This window comes from Schizosaccharomyces japonicus, assembly GCF_000149845.2.
Source record: "Schizosaccharomyces japonicus yFS275 unplaced genomic scaffold supercont5.1, whole genome shotgun sequence".
Taxonomy (NCBI): domain Eukaryota; kingdom Fungi; phylum Ascomycota; class Schizosaccharomycetes; order Schizosaccharomycetales; family Schizosaccharomycetaceae; genus Schizosaccharomyces; species Schizosaccharomyces japonicus.
Genome location: NW_011627860.1, coordinates 2136632 through 2159707, shown reverse-complemented (window position 1 = coordinate 2159707; position 23076 = coordinate 2136632). Strand labels below are relative to the sequence as shown.

General features: G+C 41.9%; 9 protein-coding genes across 9 annotated transcripts; 7 read left to right on the top strand and 2 right to left on the bottom strand.

The window, feature by feature from the left end:
• Window positions 1-3: 3 nt before the first annotated feature.
• SJAG_01021 (alpha-1,2-mannosyltransferase) lies at window positions 4-6510 on the bottom strand. The gene is made up of 3 exons (XM_002172254.2): window positions 5561-6510; window positions 5088-5495; window positions 4-5017 (listed from the first exon to the last, which is right to left on the bottom strand). The coding sequence occupies exons 1-3, from the start codon at window positions 6154-6156 to the stop codon at window positions 4894-4896; spliced, it is 1128 nt and encodes a 375-aa protein (XP_002172290.1). The 5' UTR covers window positions 6157-6510; the 3' UTR covers window positions 4-4893.
• Window positions 74-945, top strand: SJAG_01018 (NEDD8-conjugating enzyme Ubc12; the record flags this gene model as incomplete). The annotated part of the gene is made up of 5 exons (XM_002172251.1): window positions 74-164; window positions 227-322; window positions 380-468; window positions 583-730; window positions 833-945. The coding sequence occupies 5 exons, from the start codon at window positions 74-76 to the stop codon at window positions 943-945; spliced, it is 537 nt and encodes a 178-aa protein (XP_002172287.1).
• Window positions 1121-3232, top strand: SJAG_01019 (acetylornithine aminotransferase). The gene is made up of 2 exons (XM_002172252.2): window positions 1121-1207; window positions 1362-3232. The coding sequence occupies exons 1-2, from the start codon at window positions 1136-1138 to the stop codon at window positions 2607-2609; spliced, it is 1320 nt and encodes a 439-aa protein (XP_002172288.1). The 5' UTR covers window positions 1121-1135; the 3' UTR covers window positions 2610-3232.
• On the top strand, window positions 3168-6044 carry SJAG_01020 (TORC2 subunit Bit61). The gene has a single exon (XM_002172253.2). The coding sequence runs from the start codon at window positions 3475-3477 to the stop codon at window positions 4852-4854; it is 1380 nt and encodes a 459-aa protein (XP_002172289.1). The 5' UTR covers window positions 3168-3474; the 3' UTR covers window positions 4855-6044.
• Window positions 6444-8249, bottom strand: SJAG_01022 (F-box protein Pof11). The gene is made up of 3 exons (XM_002172255.2): window positions 8123-8249; window positions 7975-8069; window positions 6444-7852 (listed from the first exon to the last, which is right to left on the bottom strand). Exons 1-3 carry the CDS (start codon window positions 8232-8234, stop codon window positions 6572-6574), a joined length of 1488 nt encoding a protein of 495 aa, XP_002172291.1. The 5' UTR covers window positions 8235-8249; the 3' UTR covers window positions 6444-6571.
• A 696-nt stretch (window positions 8250-8945) lies between these two features.
• Window positions 8946-13795, top strand: SJAG_05213 (ATP-binding cassette transporter abc1). Its single transcript, XM_002172256.2, has one exon. It carries the CDS (start codon window positions 9258-9260, stop codon window positions 13629-13631), a length of 4374 nt encoding a protein of 1457 aa, XP_002172292.1. The 5' UTR covers window positions 8946-9257; the 3' UTR covers window positions 13632-13795.
• Window positions 13796-13895: 100 nt separating this feature from the next.
• On the top strand, window positions 13896-15018 carry SJAG_05214 (translin). Its single transcript, XM_002172257.2, has 6 exons — window positions 13896-13971; window positions 14014-14089; window positions 14158-14397; window positions 14448-14530; window positions 14581-14749; window positions 14788-15018. Exons 1-6 carry the CDS (start codon window positions 13909-13911, stop codon window positions 14817-14819), a joined length of 663 nt encoding a protein of 220 aa, XP_002172293.1. The 5' UTR covers window positions 13896-13908; the 3' UTR covers window positions 14820-15018.
• Window positions 14952-16262, top strand: SJAG_01024 (elongator complex associated protein Kti2). Its single transcript, XM_002172258.2, has 2 exons — window positions 14952-15220; window positions 15279-16262. The coding sequence occupies exons 1-2, from the start codon at window positions 15049-15051 to the stop codon at window positions 15956-15958; spliced, it is 852 nt and encodes a 283-aa protein (XP_002172294.1). The 5' UTR covers window positions 14952-15048; the 3' UTR covers window positions 15959-16262.
• A 45-nt stretch (window positions 16263-16307) lies between these two features.
• Window positions 16308-22245, top strand: SJAG_01025 (SNARE sec72). Its single transcript, XM_002172259.2, has one exon. It carries the CDS (start codon window positions 16467-16469, stop codon window positions 21849-21851), a length of 5385 nt encoding a protein of 1794 aa, XP_002172295.1. The 5' UTR covers window positions 16308-16466; the 3' UTR covers window positions 21852-22245.
• Window positions 22246-23076: the final 831 nt, after the last annotated feature.

Here is a 23076-nt window from a genome sequence, read left to right as displayed (position 1 = left end):
CGCGTGCAACACCAAAACGATCACCGTTGGTCATAACACTCTTAGCCAAAGCACATATCGGAAACAATTGATCATGCGTAAAATATGGGAATTAAAGAAGAAGATGGCCGAAAAAGAACGGCTGAGCGGCGGTGTAAATGCTTCTCAAATCCGTATTCAAAAAGGTTCTTTTGTCCGAATCTAAATCTCGATTTACGGCTTTTTGGCTCTAACAAAAGCTATGTAGATGTCACAGAACTGGAATTGCCGAGTACCATGAAGGCCGAGTGGCCAAACCCTGCAGATTTGAGCGACTTGGTTTTGTACATTGCTCCGGACGAAGGTGTGTAGCTTGTTCGGCACATACTTGTTCATATATTTAACAGTTTGACGCTATCAGGTTTTTACAAGGGAGGTGTTTTCAAATTCTCGGTGAAGATCGGAGCAAACTATCCTCACGAACCTCCTAAAGTGAAGTGTCTCAACAAGGTACGTGTGTGATAGTTTATCCTCCTCGTCATCACTGCTCTAGACGCACAGGTGGACGACGAGCGGACAACGTTTTATGTTTTTCATCGGTTTCCGTTGTTAACGCGTGGGAAGATCTATCACCCGAACATTGATACGAGTGGCAATGTTTGTCTGAACATTCTGCGACAGGAATGGAACCCGGTCCTCAACCTCAATTCCGTGTTTGTTGGATTGCAGTTCCTATTTCTCGCACCAAATCCTGATGATCCACTGAATAAAGGTATGATGCCGACTACTTCTCCTGATCAACGCATGGTTGTGACGGGGATGTTTGGGAAACAAGTATCGCTCAACTCGCTAATACACGTTCGGGGTACAACAGATGCCGCATTTGATCTAAAATCTACCCCAGCCGACTTTGCCCACAGGGTATCTTCATCAATGAACGGTGGCCGGATTGGTGGTGCTGTCTACGATAACGTATTAACCCACTAAAACTTTATCATCAGCGGTTAGATTCTCCACGGTTTTTCGCTGTCTATCAACAGGGCTTGGTTGATGAGCTTGATTAATATCGTTAAAATAAGCATGTTGAACTGATAGCCGAAGGTGAATAAAAGTCCCTCGAAGTAGTGCTGCTACAACTACAGACAGACACACACGCACACACCTTGCATACCTAAACATGCTCTCCGTTAAGAACTTGGCTTCTCTCCCCAAAACAGGCTCCATTCGCTGCTTTCAACGCTGCCTTAGTGTAAGTATAGCGCACTTGGAGCAACACAAGCGAGAAAAACGTTTCGTTTGTTGCTATTTTTAGTTTTTTACAATTTCGTGCTTTGCAGCATGAAATGGTGTCTGTTTGCTTCCTTGCGGAAGTCTTGGAGCTCTTTTTGCTAACATACTCTTAGACTACTCGCGTAAATGCTGCTCGTTCTAAGGCCGCCGCGGTGATGGAAAAGGAGGCCGAAAATATTTTGGCCGTTTACGCTCGTTATCCTGTCGCAGTTTCTCACGGAAAAGGCTCTTTCTTGTGGGATGTGGATGGAAACAAGTACATTGACTTTACTTCTGGCGTTGCCGTCAATGCTCTGGGACATGCCGAAGAGAATGTGCAAAAGTTGGCTGCTGACCAGCTGACCAAAGTTGTTCACGCCAGTAACTTGTTTTATAATGAACCCGCCATTGAGTTGGCTGCCAAGCTGAATCAGTCGCTGTCGGAAAACAGCAACATTAAGATGCCCTCCAAGGTCTTTTTCGTAAACAGTGGTGCTGAGGCAAATGAGACTGCCATCAAGTTTGCTCGTAAATACGCCTACACTAACTTTGGTCCTCAAAAGAACGAGATTGTCTTCTTCAACAACTCTTTCCATGGCCGGACAATGGGTGCTTTGAGTATTACCGCAAACCCCAAGTACCGCGAGGCTTTCAAGCCTCTGCTACCTGGCTGCAAGCAAGCAAAGTTCAACGACGCTTCGTCTTTGGGTGTCATTGACGAGAACACCGCAGCTGTCATTGTTGAGCCCGTTCAAGGTGAGGGTGGTATTTGCCCTGCCGAGGCCGAGTTTCTCGCTGCTGTTCGCAAGGCCTGTGACAAACATAATGTCATGTTGATTTACGATGAGGTCCAGTGTGGTTTGGGCCGTACTGGTGATCTTTGGGCTCACTCTTATGTCAAGGATTTTGCCAGTCCTGATATTGTTACCCTCGCCAAGCCTTTGGCTAACGGTTTGCCCATCGGTGTAACTATTGTCTCGGACGACATCGCCAAGACCATTAAGTTTGGTGATCACGGAAGTACTTTTGGTGGTAACCCCGTTGCTTGTCGTGTTGGTTCGTACTGTGTCGACAAAATTGGAAGCTCTGAGATTTTGAACAACGTCCGTACTCAACACAAGGCCCTCACCGCCCGTTTTGACTCCTTTAAGGAGAAGTTCCCCAGCATCATTCGCGGTTATGCTGGTCGTGGTTTGCTCATGGGTTTGCAATTCCATGACGCACCCACTAAATTCATCGACTTTGCCCGTGAGAGAGGTCTCTTGCTGTTGCCTGGTGGTAACAACAACACTCGTGTCCTCCCTGCTCTGAACACTCCAAGCTCTGTCATTGCTGATGGTTTGGACATTATGGAGGACTCTCTCGAGGCCTTGGCTAAGTAAGTCAAAGTTGTGTCTGTCTAATCCTTGTACCTAATTGGCCTACTCTTTAACTCTTTCGTTTGTTTATACGGCCAGTAACATTGCGTCTCCTAACGTTTTTGAGAGAATGTTACCGAGATTAGAAAGTTTTTTTTTTCCTTTTCTTCCTACGCAAACAAGAGCATCGATATCACCAGCGTGCGGCGACTAATGTGTCATGTCTTCAACGGTTGCCGTGGTGAACATGCTTGTATTCGTCTTCATACGCATCGTTCTTCTATGTCGACAGTTGACTCGGCGAATTGAACTTTTAAAATTTTTTTTTTGAATACAACTAGACTTGCCGTTAAGGCGAATTGTTATAAAGCATTCTGTAAATTCGTCAGTGTGTTATTTTAATACGGTTTAAGAATCGAGTAGTCGCATTTTAGACATGTTTTAAGTCTAAGTTTGCGAGTACTATCATGTAAACGTATTTTTTTCTTTAGTCAATGCATTCAGTCCATTTTTACGGGCTGGTGAATCTACAGAATGTCATCTAGTTTACCAGATTATTCTTGTTATTGCAATTGCCATCAAGCTTGCTCATTACCGACTCCACCATCCGAGCTCAACCCTCGGACCCTTGTATAACTTAACAAGTCTTCTATGGCAAACCAACCTAACACAGCTACGACCACCCATTCAACACGTTTAGGTGAATTAGGTTGGGACGCTTGTTCTTCACCTCTCGGATTACAGTTGCTGTGTTCTATTGACTTGGAAACGTTTTTCGGGCGAAACAATTGCAAATTATTCAATTTTACTTGTATCAATAGTATTTGAAGAACTCACCCCTTAAAGCTTTAAGTTTGTTACAAGGAATGACGATCACTTGGAGTTCATTATGACCTTCCATCGTCGTGTAAGCTCGGTGTCCTCTGTTTCTAGTGCATCGACCACTACTTGCGTTTCGGTCATTCATACCAAGAATGAGAACGATGAGGATCGAGAAGAGCTCCGTGAAACCCCAACTACACCAAAAAACAATAACAGACCAGATGCCCTTAATAGCGATGGAGTCATAGGCTCTAATGCTCGCTTTGAACGGTTTAGTCTCTACAGACCCAAAACTGTCAAGGCCCGTTCGAGAGCAGATCGAGCGGGAAAACACGCTATGCATCAGCGTTCCCTCTCTTTCAATGGACACATGCCCTTCAGCAGTCGACTGAATCACGGTGGTCTGAAACAAGCATTCGATGAATTATCTATTCACAAACCAAAATTACTCTCATCGACCTTTAGTAAGCTCGCGCATGCGAATTCACAGGGATCACACGTTAAAGGAGATTACTGTGCATCTTTCAGTAGTCCCTCCTCTCCGCATCACCTCCGATTTCGTAAAAATAAGGATCTCCTTTCTCTCGAAATACCCTCTCTGCACAAGTCAATATCGACTTCTCGCAGTTTCCTGCGTACGCGCGGAAAGGAGAACATTGGCCTGTTTGGCCCATCAATTCCCAAACTTTCAACTCCTAAGGCAAGCAGTGTAGTACCCATCGGTCCTTCTGCTATCAAACTTGGGAAAACGCGTGCGTCCATTGATTCCAAAGGCTTAACGACGTTTGTCAACTTTGACGAAAGTTGGTCTTGTATCGAGACGCAAGTACTCAGTGTATACAAAGGTGAAGAACTTCACGTCCCTATCGAAGATTTGAATGGCATCGTCGTGGTACACATTCGCAACTGTATTCAGGAAAGCAACCTCGGTACTTTTATTGAAGAAATTGAGGAGCTTTTTCAGAAGGGAGCCTATGTGCTTGCGGCCACGCTTTCATCCGAAACCGATAGTGTATTTTACGCACGGTTTATGGAATCCTGGCTATTCTTTACAACTCATGTTTCACCATTTTTAGAAGCTATTTTCCTTCCTATTCAAAGCCAGTTGCTTGATCCACACGAAAATAGCACACTCTCATACGAGGTTCGGGAGTTTTGCTCACTCAACAAAACGAGGCTTAACGTGCGCCGGAAAGCATTGTTGGCTTTCCGAGACTATGTATTTATTCCTTTGAAGGATCGACTGCTTTCCGTTATTCATGAGACTTTAAACGGTAGAACGAGTGTAACAACTTGGGTTTCCTCTATGCTTTGCAAGACTCTACAAGTTCCCTGTTATATACTAGGCCTCGGTGTTCAGGATGAGAATAATCATACTGTGAAACGTTTCTTCGAGGAAATATATACATTAGCGGATCAGTTCCAAGCCCAATCCAAGCGACAATGATGTGCTCTTGTTGCGGAGCACTTGTTTTATTAAAGCTATTTATATTTGCATGTTACGGTGCCATTGTTCGAAGCAGGAATAAGGATTATTTGCAAATGACCGATCCCGGTTACATAAGCAGCGCCCAGAAGTGTGTGATTCTTCATCTAGGGGGCAATGCGACCTAAAAAGCAAGTAATGCATTAGTATTTCGTTCCGATACCTCTTTTATCATCCAGCTTTCCGGAACTTACCATGGCGGATGAAAGTAACCCATATCTTCAAAATAATGAAGCTGTGACTTGTTTAGCATGAGAGCGGCAGCCAACGAATGGACTGGTGCATCTCCCCAACGTTCATAAAAGAACCCTTTTTGACTGTCAAGATAGTTAAAATATTTCATATAAGCATCACTTCGAAAAAAATTCAAATTCGCAATCTCAAAGTTGCTCCAAAAATGGCAAAGATTGTACATTCCATCCAGTCCCATGCCGTAGTCTTCAATAAAAGGAAGCGAGTTGTCCCTCGCAAGGAGTTCAGGGTTTTTGCGAAAGAACTCGTGTGTATGATGCCATAAGGTAGGAATTGTATTAGGAAATTCTCGAATAGCAATCACAAATCCATACATTTTGTCGTGTTCACGCATAAAGGTGAACGGATCACTAATGAAAACAATGGTTAGTAACAGATGATTATTGCACGCGCCTTTGCAACACGAATGACTTACTAGTCGAGATCACAATGAAACTTGATGCCTGGTTCTACCCTCCAGTAATAATCGTACTGTAGCAGTTTTGGTACTCTGAAAAAGAATCCCGAATTAAAGCGGCACATTAAGCGGTAGCTTAAAGAGCCACCATAAATAACTTGATTTTCTGTCATAACTCGGAGCGTGTGAGCCAGTTGTGTCAGATCAATCGAAGTTGGAAGCTCCCATTCTTCGGGTGCTAACGTAACGAATTCTATTTTACTGTCCGTCATGCGACCCGTCGCATTTTTAAACGCGTTGGTAAAAGGTACTTCGTTAAGAAACAGCCAAGGGTAATGGTATCGTTTGTTAAATCGATCCTCCAAACTCTGCATAGAACTTAGTACATCTTCAAGGTCATCATTCCTACACAACACAACTAAGGTAGCATTTTCCCGATGTGTACCAGCTTTGGTAAGTTCTTTTTTGGGAGGTAGATATGTAGTATAAATGTTATCTTCTTTACTAGTATAAACCAGTGGCCGAAGGATTACTGCAAGTATTGCGCATAAGGAAGAAATAACGAACACATATTGTAAGGACCGTATTGAGAAAGTAGCACCGAGTAGTTTCATAGAGTCCACAAGCGCCGAGGTTTAAAAAAAGGAAATTTTTTGTATACAAAGCAAGACAATTCCTCCCAACCTGAATATACGAGAAAGAGTTTCTAAAAGAATAAATAAATAAAACACAATTTAACGTGTTGACATTTGTTTAAATAGAATTCTGTTTGGTGAAACGGTGTTACTATACGAAGACAAGAAGGTATTATGTCTCGATGGGCTAAGAGAAATGCAGTAGCACTCTGAAGGCGCGGGAGGAAAGGAATCTTTTGGAACATGAAATTATGATTATAAATAATAAAGATAAGGAAAGGATGCTTTACTGAGAAACAATTTGAAAAAAAAAAAGAAAAGAACTAAAGAACCTTAATAGTCAAAGCAGCAGATATGAAAAAAAAAAGACAAAAACAAAAACATTAGAAAACCATTAAAAAAACGTCCCATCAACGCCTAAGTCAAAGTCCCAAATGAGTATTTGGCTGTCTTGACTGCAGCTAATTAGCCTTTTGTGGTCGAACTGTAAGTTGAAAATGCGGCTTCCGTGTTTGTTGCCTAAGTCGCACAAAAGTGATCCGGAATTTCGATCCCATATTTTTATGGTTCCGTCATAACTTCCAGTGACAACCTTTTCAATATCGCATTGCAATGTCCGGACAAGTTCCGAGTGTCCCTCTAATGAACGAAGTAAGAGGCCAGTTTTTCCATCGAAAATGCGAACGGTTAGGTCTGAAGAGCCTGATATAATATTTTTTCCATCGTAATGAACACAGGCAATGCCTCGTCTATGTCCGTGTAGCACACCAAGGCATTGACCTGTTTTTACGTTCCAGATGCGAATTGTATGATCACCACTGGCGCTCACGATCATATGTGTTTTGGAGTTAAACTGGACAGAATTGACAGCAGCCAGATGCCCACGAAGCACATATAAACATGCATTTTCATCAGCAGCTCCGTACTGCCAGACTCGAATTGTGTGGTCTTTTGAACAAGAAATAATGTAGTCATCTTGAAACACGAGACCCAATACATTGTCTGTATGGCCACGGAATGTTTGCAAGGGCTTTAGAGTGGCCAGGTCCCAAACAATGATAGTCGTGTCTGAGGAACCAGAAACCAACAGGTTCCGTTTTTTGTCAAATTGTAAACAGAGAACACTTCCGGTATGTCCTGCGAGTACATACAGCAATCGCCGAGCCTGGAGCTCCCATACCCGGATTGTTTTGTCGCGCGACCCTGTGAAAAGAAAGTGGTCGTCAAATTGAACACAGTACACACTGTCCATGTGTAGTCTGTTCGAGCACACTATCCGTGTAAGTACATAATTTCCATTTGTCCAATTTCTTTGAAGAAGTAACCGTTGTTGGTATAAATACTTCCAATTTAAACAGATGCTTCCATCTGCACGGACATAGCAATGACAAGGTGCAAAATGAGTACCCCGGGGGCCCATATAGGTACTGTATAATGTCTCATCCAAGTTGCTTTTTGAGTTGCTAGAATTTAAGGAGAACCGAATACGAATCCATTCCTCGAATTCTGAGACAACGCTTCGATTGAGCGTCCAGCCATTCCGTTCAAACAACCACTTCCATAGCGTCGGGTCATCCACGTACTGTTTCCAACTTCTGGAAACCCGAGCACAATTCACCAAGTCTCGGCCACCCAGCAGCCGGAACACATGGAAACAAATTTCAACAGGCAAAACCTAGTTTTCCGTTAGTTGCTGTATTGAATTGAAGAATAATATGCAATATTAAAGCAGCCAATGGCACCGACACCATTTGTCTGGAGAAAATGCGATAAAAACAATAGGATTTCTTAACGAACCTCAAGAAAATCTTTGTGCAATAGACTTCCTAGCTTTTCATAAAGCTGTGAAAGCTTGCTAGTGGGCAGTTCAGAGAACAATTGCTGAATGATATCTTTGACGATAAACGGAATTAGCATTCTGGTCCAATTACTTAGAAATTCCTACCAAATTTTTGCTCTGTCGTTAAATCATTTAGTTTAATTCCTGTTTCTCGTTCATATTCTGTTCCAATTTCGTTAAATCCTTCATCTGTTGCATTTAAAGCTTCACTGTCCATGGCAGATGGGCACGAGACTTGTCCCAAATTTACCCAGCTCTCTCACATTCTCGGTACGCCACACTACGGTTCGCTAGATATCCCACGTGGCCGGCACATGGGCTTCCACGTGGAATGCACGTAGCTGGTTTAAGTTCGGGCTTCCGCCAATGAGATACATGCTCGTGGCGGGGCCCACTATCTGCATGTTAGCATTTATACGAACTTGTTTATTTAAAAAGACGTTACTATATAAGTTTTTCCGTAACAATCGCGCTTTTCTTTAATTGCTGTATCTTTCTGTTTTTGGAAACATACAGATTATCTCACACAACGGTATCCTATTTTCAGGAAACTATGTTGAATTCACGAACGTTTCTCATTGGCTTACGTAAAAACTTTATTTTGTTAAAGTTACTGCTGCAGCAAAACGTGTATGGTGTTTAATTCTCAGTTACGGATTCTTGCAGTCTCTTCTTTGTCGCGTAATTTTTCCTTCTCTTTTCATACCAATTCTAAACATATATCTCTATGAACTGCTATTTCATCGTAATTCGGTCTTCCAATCCAGATTCCGTGTAAACCACGAGCTCGCGTTTCGGTGATAAGAATCGCGTCGATCTACTCACTGGGAATAGATTACGTCATGACGAAGCAAGCTCTATATAGACTTTCACGTTGCAACTTTATGCTAGCTTGGACCAACTTGTCTTGTACAGTTATATTGGTCTTTATTGACAATTTCTGATTAAGTTGGTTGTGTACAACGTTTTACTTTGTATTGTCTAGAAAATTGTGTACTTTTCTTGTTAACAGGTAGAATTTTCGGTTTTTTGAGCCATTTGGTCGAACCGTCTAGTGATTCGACGAATTTTGCGTTTTCACGTCAAAGTTCTCATTACCGTGTTTTAAAGGTCTCTTACATGTTCTGCTAGCGTATTTCAAAGCTTGGTAATCTGTTTCCATTTGTGTTTGTATTTTGCAGCTTGTTTCCTCAACTTAGTAGAAAAAACTTGACACGCTCGTGTGGTCTTCGCTCGAAGAATGGATCTGTCCCCATGGTTTTCTTGGATCCGTGGAAATCCCAGTTTCTTTACGACAAAAATTGATGTATTTCGTTCTTTTCTATCCAATAATGAGCCTCTTTCGTTAAATAATTCAAACAGTTCGGCCACCAATGGTACAAATCCAATTGACTCTCCTATTGCACGTTGGCATATTATTCTCTCCGTCTTTGGAATTGCTTCGTTGTATGCCTTTTTTGCATGGAAGTTGCTTAGAAACACTTTCTTGAAAAAGCTTATGGTCCCTGCTGAGTTTAACGGCCTTCGGAAAGTGTACGCTATTGTGCTCTTCTTCTTAAGTACTTTCAATTTGGGATGTTCACTTGTTATACCTACGTTGCCTGGTGTGACTCAAAAGCTTGCTTTCCTTCCATTCTGGATCCTATTTGTCCTGCTTCATCTTCATGTTTTTGGCTTGTTCACATTACGCTTGTGCTGGCCACATGCACGTCCTTCGTTGTATCACGGCGGTGTCTACTTAAATTTATTACTGCTAATTATGACCGTCGATCTTTTCATTCGTCCCTTTTGTTACCTACAGCACCCTCCTTTGTCGGTGATGCCGAAACTTGTGTGGGTGTACGTTTTCTCGCTTGGTCTGTCGCATTGGATCACATGCATTAGTCCTCGGGTTTGGTATCCCATGAATCCGGGTGGTGATTCTCAGGCTTCAGATGAACAAGTCTGCAGCATGCTTGATTTTCAGTTCACGTACGGTTTTCTGAACAAGCTTGTTGGCCGCTCAATGAAACACGAACTCGAGCTGGAGGATATGCCTCCACTTCCTGATTACGATGAAAATGTATACTGGCATTCGCGCTTTCAGCGGTTTTCGCGGCCTTCACTCTTCAAGACCATTGTTTCAATGTTCCGTTGGCAATTTCTTGGCATCATGGCTGTCAGCGTATTCGTCAGTTTTGCCCAATTCTTTAGCTTAATTGCAATGAATCACTTGCTGCGATACTTGGAGGGTGATTCAAAGGAGTTTTTAAGTCCCTATCTTTGGATTCTAATGCTGCTTGTCGCTCCATATGTCTCTTCCTTGGCCTTTCAAAACTATCTGTTCTTGTCTACACGATTTCTCGTTCGTTGTCATACAGCACTTGTACAAGAACTACTCTTGAAAGTTTTGCGTTTCCGTTTTGTGCGCAAGGCGGGTGCTGATTCAAAAATTGGACGTGTGAACAATCTTATTTCTACTGATATTGAAGATATTTTTGAGATGCGCGAGCTGTTTCACGTTGCTGTCCGTGCTCCTTTGGAAATCGGTGTGGCAGTTTACGCTCTGCAAAAGCTCCTCGGTTGGAGTGCATACGTGGGTTTATTCTTTTCCATTGTCACTACTATCTTGCCTATCGCCCTTAGTCGTTTAGTCGCAAAACTCACCCAGCGCGCTAACGCAGCAGCGGATTCACGTATTGAACTGACTTCTGAGCTCTTACAAAGCATTCGTATTACCAAGTACTTTGGCTGGGAGGCTCCCATGGTGCAGCGTATCAATCGAAAGCGCTCCGTTGAGCTTTCCCGATTATGGCGAGTAATGGTGGTTGACCTTTCATTGCACGTTCTTATTGAATCGTTGCCTTTGTTCAGTATGTTCATTACTTTTATCGTCTTCACAAAACTCATGGGTCGGGATTTGACGCCGTCTATCGCGTTTACTTCGATTGGTCTTTTTTCAGTTATTCGAAACCAATTTGCATGGTGTGCATACATTTTGCGGGAAATTATCCAAATTTTTGTTTCAATCGACCGTGTGGAAGACTTTCTTCATGATAACAACGAAGTTGCTCCAACTTCAAAGTTTGATGCTGACGATGACGAAGTCGGTTTTAAAAATGCCACTTTCGCTTGGTCTCCAAATCCTTCAAAAGAGGAATTCATGCTCAAAGATCTTAGTGTTACGTTTCCAAAAGGAAGGGTCACGTTAATCGTGGGCCCCACAGGTGCTGGAAAGTCATCTATTCTCAGTGCTTTACTGGGAGAACTGAATCTTATATCGGGATCATACTCTCTTCCCCGGTTAAACGGTGTTTCGTATGTTCCACAGGTTACATGGCTGCGAAATGACACTGTTAGAGAAAATATCTTATTCGGACACGAATTGGACGAGCAAAAGTATAATGAAGTCGTCAAGGCTTGTGGTTTGGAACCTGATTTCGCTACTTTTGCTGCCGGTGACATGACGGAAATAGGAGAAAAGGGTGTTACACTTTCTGGTGGACAAAAGCAGCGTATCTCTCTTGCTCGTGCTGTGTATGCGCCTTCCGATGTTCTCCTTATTGACGATGTGTTTTCTGCTTTGGATGTGTCCACTTCTAACTGGATTTTTGAGAACTGCTTTAAAGGACCACTTATGAAGGATCGAACTGTTATTTTGGTAACTCATAATTTACACTTGACCAAATCTATTGCTTCATTAATTTTAACGACAAAGAACGGGTCTGTTTTTCCTTTGGAAGACTTTTCGTCGCCTTTACTTAAGCTGGCAGAAGTCGCGGAACCTGAAAAGGTAAACGATTCCCTGGATGAAGAAACAGGAGATGAAAACAGTCAAGGTGAGACTGGTTCAGGAAAACTAGTGGAGGAGGAGCAACGGGCTACCGGCTCTGTATCAATGAAGCTGTTGTTTGAGTATATATTGTCGTTCGGTAGTTCGGCTTATGTTGCTCTTGTGCTCTTATTCATCGTCACAACCGGAATGATGTCTATCTTCACGAACCTGTGGGTCGCATTTTGGACAAATAATACACTCTCCGGGTCCAGAAGCAATGGTTTTTACTTGGGAATATATGGATTATTAGTATTGTTGTACTTTTTGGTCGACATTTTCCGCGGTTTAGCTTATAATCGCGGAACATGGCGAGCAGCTAAGCATGTGCACAATTATATGGTGAACAGCGTGTTTGGTACATACAGCTCCTGGTTTGACAAGACTCCAGTCGGACGAATTATTAACCGATTCTCTCGCGACATGCGTGCTTTGGATACGACTCTTCCTTTGTGGTTACAGTACACGGCTGAATGCTTTGTGACAATCTTTGGAAGCATATTCACCGTTTCGTCTGTTATGCCAGTTTTCTTGCTTCCTACCACAATTGTTTGTATAGCAAGCTACATCATTGGTACTATCTATTCAAGAGCCCAAGTGAGCATCAAACGCTTGATGTCCGTATATACTTCTCCTATATTCAGTCTTTTAGGTGAAACTATATCTGGATTGCCCGTGATTAGAGCATTTGAAAGGCAACATCTGTATTCCCGTAAGAGCTCGAAGCTCTTGGATAACCTAATTCGTATTGAGAGTACATCTTATAATCTCAATCGATGGGTTGCAATTCGTACGGAAGGAATTAGTGGCATCGTTGGTTTCATTGCAGGTTTTATTGCGCTTGCTCGTCGTAATGTTGACCCAGGTCTTGTTGGTTTCTCTCTTAATCAGGCTGTCACATTCAGCTTAGTTGTGATTACATTCGTTCGAGTAAGCAATAATTTGCAAGCTGAGCTTAACAGTTACCAGCGTGCGAAGGAATACTGTGATTTGCCTCAGGAACCTAAACCTGCCGCTGATGGTGTCGTACCAGTTACTTGGCCTTCAGAAGGTGACATTGAGTTTAAGAATCTCTGTGTGCGATACATGGAAAATTCACCGGATGTTATTCACAATCTAAATCTCCACGTGCAGTCTGGCGAAAAGGTAGCCATTGTTGGTCGTACCGGAAGCGGAAAAAGTACGTTGGGTCTTTCTTTACTTCGATTTACATTAAGATCAAGTGGTACAATTCTAATTAACGGTCGTGATATCGAGACCATTAACCTCGACGCATTAAGACAACGCATCAGTTTTATTCCGCAGGAGCCCATTTTGTTTTCCGGTACCATTCGGAGCAATTTAGACCCCTTCAATGAACTCGATGATGCTATATTGAATGAAGCTTTGAAAACAAGTGGAGTAAGTGAGCTAACGACATCAATTGACGAAAATGGTGTAAAACGCGTCGTTTCCTTGGATACCCCCGTTGCTTCGGAGGGTGCAAACTTCTCGCAAGGAGAGAAGCAAATTATTGCTCTTGCCCGTGCAATTGTACGCCGCTCGAAGATTATTATTTTAGACGAATGCACTGCCTCAGTTGACGATGCTACCGATCAGCAAATTCAAAAAACTTTGCGTCATGCCTTTGGTAATGCCACAATGCTCTGTATTGCCCACCGGTTAAAAACAATTGTTGACTATGACAAGGTCATGGTTATGGAAAACGGATGTTTAGTTGAATATGGCCGGCCAGCTGATTTGTATCACAATGGTTCTGGTACCTTCAGACGAATGTGTGAAGGTAGCGGCTTGTCCTTTTGAAACAATGCACTGAAATGTTAATATCGGTACTGTAAATTCTAGTTCTTGTCTTTTTTAGTTTAGATTTTAGGCATAACAATATGTTTTAAATCAATTTCACAATGTCAGTCTACTAAGTGTTAATGGTGATATGGGAGCAGTTTTTAAAGATCATGAATGGGTTTTTGGCATGATTGTATCCACGAACTCACGTTTGACTTTGTTTTTTGCAATATTGTTTCAACTCATCGCCTGGTTTACCTTCCTCAACACAAAACATAAAAAACATTGCAGCGAGATGGACATGTCAATTTTTGAAAAACTCGAGCAACAACTAGCTCAGCAGGCTTCTATTCGTGATGTAAGGGTGGTTTTGTGCTTTTATGACTAACTTGTTTAATAGGAAATCTCAGAAATTGTTGATCGTCTGAATGAAAAAACGAAAATCTTCTCTCTTTACAGAGCAAGCGTTACAGAACGTAAGTATTTGCCGCAAATCCTATGATATCCATTGATTAAATATAGGCTAATGTTCTTACTGAAACAGCTACGCAATTGGAACTGGAAACATTGAACACGAAACTCTTAGATATCAAAAATGTTGTGAAAGAGCTTTCTGAAAAAACCTCAAAGTACTCCTTTTACAAGTATCATGACACGTGGTCTTTTGCTCTTCAAAAAGCCATTACTTGTCTTCTGTCTGCATCTTGGTCTGGCCTTGTGACCGACTCGCCTTCAGCTCCTTATTCCATTCTTACTTTGGAGCAAGTCGGAAACTATTTTGATGGTAAAGTCTCGTCCTCGTTACACTTTTTATTATTTCTGCTGACTTTTCAGTTCCTGTTTATCCGAACGATGCATCCTTCCACGTCGCCATTGAGGATTACCTCCATTCCTTAGTTTCGTTTTGCTCCGAACTTGTAAGCTTAACGCTCTACTACATGTGCTTTACTAATGTTTTTCATTCAAGTCGAGAGTTTCTGTCACTTCCGTTATTCATGGTAAAACAGAACTTGCCTATAAAGTTTTGGAAACTATCACCGCCGTTCATACAGCCTTCCAGTCTCTTACACTCAAAAACGACTCCCTTCGTCGCCGTTTTGACGGTATTAAGTACGACTTAAAACGTGCTGAAGATGGTAAGTCTATAGAAACAACACAAAGACTAACAAAACAGTTGTCTACGATATCAAAATTCATAAAATCTAAGTACTAGTGAATGATAAAAGCCCTTTTTGTGCCGGACCTCCCTTTAATTCCTGCAATTGTCGGTTGTCGCACTTAAGCGACAAAGCCGAAACCTTAAAATTTTAACGTTCACGTGAGTACTGAACGGACAGTAAAATTGCCATATTCTGTCTAAACACGAACAGCAGTATCGACGATTTGAAGTGCTGTCTACAAAAACACGTTCTAAGACATTCTTTTTGACTACAGAATGCCTCTGATCATCGTCTCTGGATTCCCCAGTTCGGGAAAGACACTGCGTTCTAAGCAACTTGCAGAAGAGTTTCAAAAACGAATTGAGAAGAATTTAGACGGAACTGGTTCATATAAGGTTATTCACATTGATGATGAGAGCCTTGGTATTGAAAAGGAGACGTATAGAGGTGAGTTGTTTTCCCTTCAATATTCGGCATCAAGCTCAATTTACTAATCTTTTAATAGACTCTCGAAAAGAGAAAACAGCTAGAGCAGCGTTGTACAGTGCGGTGGAACGTTCCTTGTCAAAAGAAACATTTGTAATTTGCGATTCTCTGAACTACATCAAGGGTTATCGTTACCAACTATTCTGTGAAGCCAAGTCAATGTATACCCCACACTGTGTTATGCATGTTGCCGTTCCAACGGATCTTGCTAAAACATGGAATGACGGTTCAGAGAACCCATACCCAGACGATGTATTTGAAGGCCTTATTTTTCGGTATGAAGAGCCGAATGCTATGGTTCGCTGGGATTCCCCACTATTCACTGTCCTGCACGATGATCCTACACCTCCATTTGATCAGATGTGGTCCGTTCTTGTTCTCAATAAAAATGTGAAACCCAACCAGGCAACAGTAATCAAGCCTCCCGCCGAGGTCGACTACTTGCATGAATTGGACAAAGTAACGCAAGAGGTGACTATGCTTGTGTTTAATAATGCGAACGGCGACAACTTATCGGAGGTACCTGTCCCTAATTGCTCAAAGAAGATTGAAATGCCCAATGTCCCAGTTTCATTACCCTTATTGCAGCGTTTTCGAAGACAGTTTGTCCATCTGAATCGTCAGCAAGTCTATGATACGACGAAGCTTAAGGACCTGTTCGTGGACTTTTTGAATGGCCAATTTGAGACTCTTTCTTAATACGGGGCACGGATACTCTCGAAAAGAATCAACATGGATTTAGACGGCGAGGAAACAGCGCAGGAGTAGGACTAATAAAACGACTTTTTGATATCAATACTTGAACCCTTAAACGTACATAACATATTTATAAATTCGCAAACTAAGGGATATAACAAAATTACTCTCATACTACTCATCGGGTTTCTTCACCTATCTCATAAGGATCCCGTCCGCTCTCACAATTTCCTAACATCCCACTTCAATTTCTTAGTACAATAACTACCGTAACAGCATATTCCAATTCCAATTGCATATTTCCCGTTAACCATGCTATCCGCGATACCTCGTAACGGAGCGGGCTGCATCCGTCCAGTCCACCTCCACCAAAACACGCCTCATGGTGGTGAAGAGTGTACTTGAGTAGGACTCACATACGAGGGCTTGTACACACGCAGTAGACGTTTGCAATTCCCATAATAGAGAAAGTTGGGGAGTTTGTAAATATACAAACTTCTCCTTTATAAAAATGCAGGAAAACTCGAAAGAACTAGCCAGTAGAAACGTTTCGGATCACAATTCGGCTGATGAAGGTTCTCGGATACATCAGCAGGAGAAAGTTGAGATGAACACAGCCGACAATTCACAGAGTACGTTGCCACTCAAGTCCAAGGAACTTGAGAAAATTGTTCACGAAAGAAACGAGGACTCGTCGTCAATTTCTCAGACTACGGCCGGAAATGATCAAGGCGAAATGTCACAGCCACAAGAAGCAGTACAGGAGGAAGGCCAGGAACGACAACGTGCTGAAACGAAGTCTCAATTGAGTGATCCAAAGTCCGCACTGCCGGCGGACAGTTTGAGTTCAGACGCAGCTCGGAAAGCAGCGGGAGAAGAGGTTTTGGAGAAACAGTCAATTTCCGTTATAAAAAACTATGTTGATCAGCTACTCAGTATTCGAGCTTGCCAAAAAAACGGAGATTTGATGCACATCCTCAAAAATGTTAAAGCTTCTTTCACGCCTCCTAAATCAGTGGACAAAATCCAAGTGGTAGAAATGCTTCAAACTGCTTTTCTTATGAGTCAAGACTCTGTTTTGCTGCTCTCTCTTGACACGATAGCAAAACTCGCAGGCAGTGCGTATTTCCGGCCTACCCCCAATGAGAACGACACAATGGATCGCGTGTTGAAGCAGAAGAAACTGATAGACATTGTTGTCGGATTAGTTTGCGACTGTATCCACAACGATGTAGTTGATGGGGCTCTTCAGCTTAACGTCGTCAAGGCTCTTACCGCGCTTGCCATGTGCGAGCGGCCAGTGTGTTATTTACATGGATCTGCTTTGTTGAATACGATTCGAAAGGTGTACAACATTTTTCTTGTTGGTGATGATGACTCGGTGCAGTCAGTGGCTCAAGCGTCTCTTTTTCAAATCATCGATGCGGTTTTTGAGCGTGCAGAACTCGCGCACAGAGACGTTGTGGATGCTGAGAGCGACATTGCAAACATGGTCGTAAGTAATGGATCAAGTACGGAAGTGTCCCTAGATACCATGGCAAAAGTGAAGCCAGTCCCTGTGAACGAGGTTACCCCATCACCATCGCAATCTGCCACAAGCTCTGACCTTTCTTCTCTATTGTTGCAGGATGCCTTTTTGGTAACGCGGTCTATGTCTCGTTTGTCGGTCAAACATGCTTCCCTTGACAAAGCCGTGGATGTTCGATCACAGTCAATGCGATCGAAGTTAATCAGCTTATACCTTCTTTATCACATTCTCAGCAAGCATATTACCCTCTTTTCGAATCAGTCCATCGTGTTTACTGACGTTCCCTCTTTAAAAAACCTTTCATTCCTTTCCGCGACCCGTCAATACCTGTGTCTGGCACTTTCCAAAAACGCTGTCAGCCCTATTCCTCAAGTGTTCAAAGTCTGCATTAATATTTTCTGGGTGGTTTTATCCTCTTTGCGCACATTTTTTATAAAGGAAATAGAAGTTTTTCTTCATGAAGTCTACTTGCCTATTTTGGAAATGCGAAACACTTCCTATAATCAAAAGTACTACACTCTATTAATTTTCCAGCGGATTTGTTCTGATGCCCGTGTCTTAGTGGAGCTTTATCTCAATTATGACTGTGATGGTAACTGTCCAAATAATCTTTTTGAACAGATTCTAGGTTCAATTTCCAAAATAGCTACTTATGCCACACACGACGTGAGTTCGATGAATGATGATGAAATAGAGGCTGTTCTAAACTATGAGGCTCCCACGGTCACACCTTTCTTAAATACAAATTCAGTTGCTTTGAGTGCTGATATCGCTCAACTCACAACATACAGTGATAATCAACTGAAACTTAAAGCTTTAGAATGTATAGTCTTTGCGTTACGCTCGCTTGTTTCCTGGGCCGAGAATGGCATGCAAGCTACGAAGAGGGTATCGACATATGACATGTCAACTGAATCCTATGCGGAACAAGCTACGGCACCAATGTCGGCATCGATACAACAAAAGGATGCATTAAACAGCAGTAACTTAAGTTTGAGTTCAACAGGCAATGATGACCCAATGCAGTTTGAAAGCAATAAGCAAAAGAAGAAGCTTTTGCAAGAATGTATCTGGAAGTTTAATTACAAGCCACAAGCTGGAATTCGTTTGCTCGCTGAAAATGGTTTTGTGAATGCGGCTGAACCGAAAGAATTGGCGCAGTTTCTTAAAACTACAGAAGGCATCAATAAAGCCGCTTTAGGCGAGTATTTGGGAGGTGGCGACGATGCAAACATTGCAACGATGCATGCCTTTGTCGACTTGTTTAATTTCAATAATGTTCGATTTGTTGATGCAATGCGCGATTTTCTGCAAGCATTTAGACTCCCAGGCGAAGGTCAAAAAATTGATCGCTTCATGTTGAAGTTCTCTGAGAGATATATGGAGGAAAACGAGGAGTCTTTTGCGACTGCCGACACTGCTTATATTCTGGCTTACTCGATCATCATGTTAAACACGGACTTGCATTCACCGCAAGTAAAGAATCGCATGTCAAAGCAAGAGTTCATCAAAAATAATAGAGGAATTAATGATGGTAATGATCTTGACGAAGCTTTCCTCTCCTCTGTTTATGACGACATTCTAAATAATGAAATTGTCATGAAAGATGAGCAGGAGATGGCTGCGTTGGCTCCCTTGATGCTTGGAAGACCTGCTGCTTCGGGCTTTGCTTCGGCTTTTGCGGCACTTGGTCGAGACCTTCAACGTGAAGCGTATATTCAAGCTTCAGAAGAGTTAGCTAAAAAGACTGCTTCTGTTCTGAAAAAGGTAATGCACGAGAAAAAAAGAAGTGACTCTTCTTATGAAATTTATTACAGTGCGAGCCATTTTGAACACATTAGTCCTATGCTAGAGGCAACTTGGATGCCTATTCTGGCAACGTTATCGAGTCCCCTCCAAGTTTCTGAGTACGAAAATGAGTTGTTAATATGCACTGAAGGCTTCAAGCTTGTTATTCGAATTGCCTGTTTATTCGATTTAGATCTTATTCGGGATGCTTTTATAAAAACATTGCTGAATTTTACTAGTTTGGAGGATTTCTCTTCCCTTCAAAAACGTCATGTGCACACAATTCGAACTCTTTTAACTGTTGCTCTTACTGAAGGCAATCTTTTGAGAAGCTCTTGGACAGATATCCTTACGATGGTTAGCAAGCTTGAGCGTATGCAGTTAATCACCGTGGGTGTTAATGAAGATGACGTTCCGGATGTCTCTAGAATTAAATCGTTTAGTCGGAAATCAACCTCATCTGGACGTAGAGGTAGCACCGCTAACTATGCTAGATCTATAGCAAAGAATCCCCCCACGCTCTTATCAGAAGCCTCCTTGGAACTTTCTTCTTCTGAAACGGTAAAGTCAATCGACAAAATATTTACGCAGACCTCTTCTCTCTCGGGTACCGCTATTGTTGATTTCTTTAAGGCTTTGTGTGATGTCGCATGGGAGGAGATTGAATCATCTTATGATTCAGATCAACCGAGACTTTTCAGTTTGCAAAAGCTGGTTGAGATTTCATACTATAACATGAAACGTATTAGGGTTGAGTGGTCTGCTATCTGGAACGTTCTTGGAAGCTTTTTTAACAGGGTTGCAAGTTACAAAAATCTTCATGTTTCTACGTTTGCTTTGGATTCTTTGAGACAATTGTCTATGCAGTTTCTTGACATGGAAGAGCTGTCCCATTTTAATTTTCAGAAGGAATTTTTAAAGCCTTTTGAATACGTAATGTCCTCCGATGCTAATTTCGAAGTGAAGGAATTGGTAATTCACTGTGTTCGTCAAATGATTCAGGCTAAAATCACAGAAATAAAGTCTGGTTGGAAGACTTTATTTGGCGTATTCACGTTTGCCGCAAAACAGTCTTCCCTTACTCTTGTTAAGCTGGCTTTTGAAACTGTAAAACACTTATACGATAACTATTTTGAGGTTATGCTTTCTCAAGGATGCTTTGTGGATATTTTGGTGACGCTCACAGAATTTTGCAAGAATGGAAAATTCCAAGTAATCTCATTTCAAAGTCTTGAGCTAATCCAAGTTCTTAATAAATCTTTGAAAGAATATGGAGTTGATAAAGCAACATCAACCAATGCTTTAGACAAGTATTACTTCCCTGTAATGTTCGCTTATTATGACATTATAATGTCTGCTGAAGATTTAGAGGTACGCTCGAAGGCCTTGAAAGGCCTTTTCCGAATTTTATTCGAAGACTCTGAATCGTTTTCTGCACCCACTTGGGAAATCGTGTGTAAGAAGTACGTTTTCCCAATCTTTGATGAGTTCCCTGAGGACACAGTTAATGATGCTTATCTTCAAGAAAGTGAAGAGCTTAGCGCCTGGCACTCTGCAACCATGGTGGAGGCTTTAAAGAATGTCGTCGAGCTCTTTACTAAACATTTCGACAAACTTCATGGCATGACTTCTGCTTTCTTCCATTTGTTCTGTACCCACATTTGTCAAGATTATGCGACCATCTCACGTGCGGCTACAAGCTGTTTACAACAGTTACTCACTAACAATGCATCAAAATTTTCTGAATCCGAATGGAGAGTGATAATTGATGTTTTCGCTAAACTATTTGCTGATACAACACCTAGTTTGCTGTTAGATGAAGAGAGCATTCTTGGTTCACACGTTACTTCCCATTCTGTTATGAGTCCTGCTGAATTAGAAGCAGCCGAGTTGCATTCAAAGTCAGCAAGTGAAATGGAAGTGAACCCGCGGGCGAGTCTTAGCTCAGATATACAAGTGCAGTTTCGGTCTACAACCAGGAAATGTGTACTTCATTTGCTGCTAATAAGTGTTCTTGTAGAATTACTTGATGATCCAAAGGTTTTCAAGCATATACCTGTTGAACAGTTACTGCGTGTTACTTCTTGCATCCATGACTCCTGGAAATTCGCACATGTCTTCAATGAAAACAAGAAGCTGAGGGTAGCTCTACTAAATGCAGGCTTCATGAAGCAACTGCCTAATCTTCTTAGACAAGAGACTGCAGGAGCTCTGGCTTACTGCGCAATTTTGTTCCGTCTTCTAAACGAGGAACGGACAGATATGGATGAAGAAACAAAAAAGCATATTGAAAAATTACTTTTCCCTTTCTGTCACGATATATTACGAACATTTGTTGAGCTTCCAATGGAGAAGCATGCTCGAAACCACGCCATCTGGCAATCTGTACTTGCTGTGATCTTGAAGAATATGGTAAACGCTAACAAAGAGCTTTTCCAGTCGTCAGTCGCATTTCTTTTCAAACCGTGTTGTGACATTTTAATGAAGGAACATGTTGAAGAAAGTCTCAGGGCATTGTTAAGATCTCTATTTCTGCGGGTCGGCTCCGAGTTTATTGGTGAAGAACGACTTTGGCCTTGAGAGTCTCTTGCATGAAAATTTTAGACTATTGCATTGATCTCTTCCAGTTGTTGCTTCGATTTCATACTCATGTTTGTTAAATAATTGGCTACATTTAATTCAACTCAACCAGCTACAGAATAGGCTGCTGTCTTATCGCAGGGTACTTCAGATCCATAGAATGTAAAGCAGCCGTATTGGAGCTTATGAATACATTAACAACCGACCCACCTTCGCCTGGCTGCGATACCCAAAAGAGAACTGTTTGAATACTAATCAATTACGATATTAGACGTAAATACTCTGTATGTGTATATAAAATGAAACTACGAAAGTGTATCTACCAAAAAGGATGTACCAACAAGTGCCCTTTGGATGTAGAACCAAAAACCACCTGTTTCTAAAACGAACTTTATAGGTACTAAGTACAAACGAGTAATAAAAAAGAGGGAGAGGGAAAGACAGCTTTTGACGGAATGAAACGAGCAAAGAAGCTTGCAGATCCTCGTATTAACCGTCTACGAAAGAGTCATAGAGTATCGCATCACATAAGGCATACACACGAATGGCACTTAATTCAGTGATCCAAAAACATCTAATGCGACAGCTTCTTGACTGAAGCTATAAGACGAGAGCAGTATTTTCAACGACATAAAGGAACAAAGTAGTGTTAGTGAGATTGTTTGTTGATTCGCTGTGCTGTTGTATTTCCAGTATAAATAGGCAATGTGGCAGCCAAAGGCGACATCATAGGCCCTGCTGTCCCCAACTTAATTAGACACATAAACGATCTTAATATAAGTGCATATATGTTCGCCATTCCTACCGCTCATTATTTAGTAACAGAAATGTTTTCTTCAAGAGGCACAACAACTGAGATTCTATACGTGTGTTGGTTAAGGAGTAGTATGCAAAGGACTAGCCGAAGTGCTCGTCACTTTTATAGATAAAACGGGTGAATATGTAAAGACATCGAGAGCGCAAACAAACACCCCAATCGTCTGCACAGTCTTTTCTCTAAAACTTTTTGATCCTGTAAACTGTCTCAATTGAAGGATACTCTCCTTCAACGCAGCCCGCTACAAGGACCTTTTTTGGGAGCTTAAACATGGAATAATTGTAGTGTAGAGCACAGTTTCAGACGAATGAAGACGTGAACGAACAATCAACGTTCACAACAGCCTTATTCTGAATAAGGTAATTTTCTTCAGCATCTTAGTGTAATCGACATGATTGGTGATTTGCT

What these genes read in the sequence shown, in the direction of transcription:
- SJAG_01019 (XM_002172252.2), top strand. Translation starts at nt 1,136, where the DNA reads ATGCTCTCCGTTAAGAACTTGGCTTCTCTCCCCAAAACAGGCTCCATT. An exon ending in GCTTTCAACGCTGCCTTAGT is followed by an intron (nt 1,208 to 1,361) that starts GTAAGTATAGCG and finishes ACATACTCTTAG; the next exon opens with ACTACTCGCGTAAATGCTGC.
- SJAG_01020 (XM_002172253.2), top strand. Translation starts at nt 3,475, where the DNA reads ATGACCTTCCATCGTCGTGTAAGCTCGGTGTCCTCTGTTTCTAGTGCA.
- SJAG_01021 (XM_002172254.2), bottom strand. Translation starts at nt 6,156, where the DNA reads ATGAAACTACTCGGTGCTACTTTCTCAATACGGTCCTTACAATATGTG. An exon ending in TTTCATTGTGATCTCGACTA is followed by an intron (nt 5,496 to 5,560) that starts GTAAGTCATTCG and finishes TGTTTTCATTAG; the next exon opens with TGATCCGTTCACCTTTATGC. An exon ending in GGTTACTTTCATCCGCCATG is followed by an intron (nt 5,018 to 5,087) that starts GTAAGTTCCGGA and finishes CTTGCTTTTTAG; the next exon opens with GTCGCATTGCCCCCTAGATG.
- SJAG_01022 (XM_002172255.2), bottom strand. Translation starts at nt 8,234, where the DNA reads ATGGACAGTGAAGCTTTAAATGCAACAGATGAAGGATTTAACGAAATT. An exon ending in AACGACAGAGCAAAAATTTG is followed by an intron (nt 8,070 to 8,122) that starts GTAGGAATTTCT and finishes TTATCGTCAAAG; the next exon opens with ATATCATTCAGCAATTGTTC. An exon ending in TGCACAAAGATTTTCTTGAG is followed by an intron (nt 7,853 to 7,974) that starts GTTCGTTAAGAA and finishes ACGGAAAACTAG; the next exon opens with GTTTTGCCTGTTGAAATTTG.
- SJAG_05213 (XM_002172256.2), top strand. Translation starts at nt 9,258, where the DNA reads ATGGATCTGTCCCCATGGTTTTCTTGGATCCGTGGAAATCCCAGTTTC.
- SJAG_05214 (XM_002172257.2), top strand. Translation starts at nt 13,909, where the DNA reads ATGGACATGTCAATTTTTGAAAAACTCGAGCAACAACTAGCTCAGCAG. An exon ending in AGCAGGCTTCTATTCGTGAT is followed by an intron (nt 13,972 to 14,013) that starts GTAAGGGTGGTT and finishes CTTGTTTAATAG; the next exon opens with GAAATCTCAGAAATTGTTGA. An exon ending in CAGAGCAAGCGTTACAGAAC is followed by an intron (nt 14,090 to 14,157) that starts GTAAGTATTTGC and finishes TTACTGAAACAG; the next exon opens with CTACGCAATTGGAACTGGAA.
- SJAG_01024 (XM_002172258.2), top strand. Translation starts at nt 15,049, where the DNA reads ATGCCTCTGATCATCGTCTCTGGATTCCCCAGTTCGGGAAAGACACTG. An exon ending in TGAAAAGGAGACGTATAGAG is followed by an intron (nt 15,221 to 15,278) that starts GTGAGTTGTTTT and finishes ATCTTTTAATAG; the next exon opens with ACTCTCGAAAAGAGAAAACA.
- SJAG_01025 (XM_002172259.2), top strand. Translation starts at nt 16,467, where the DNA reads ATGCAGGAAAACTCGAAAGAACTAGCCAGTAGAAACGTTTCGGATCAC.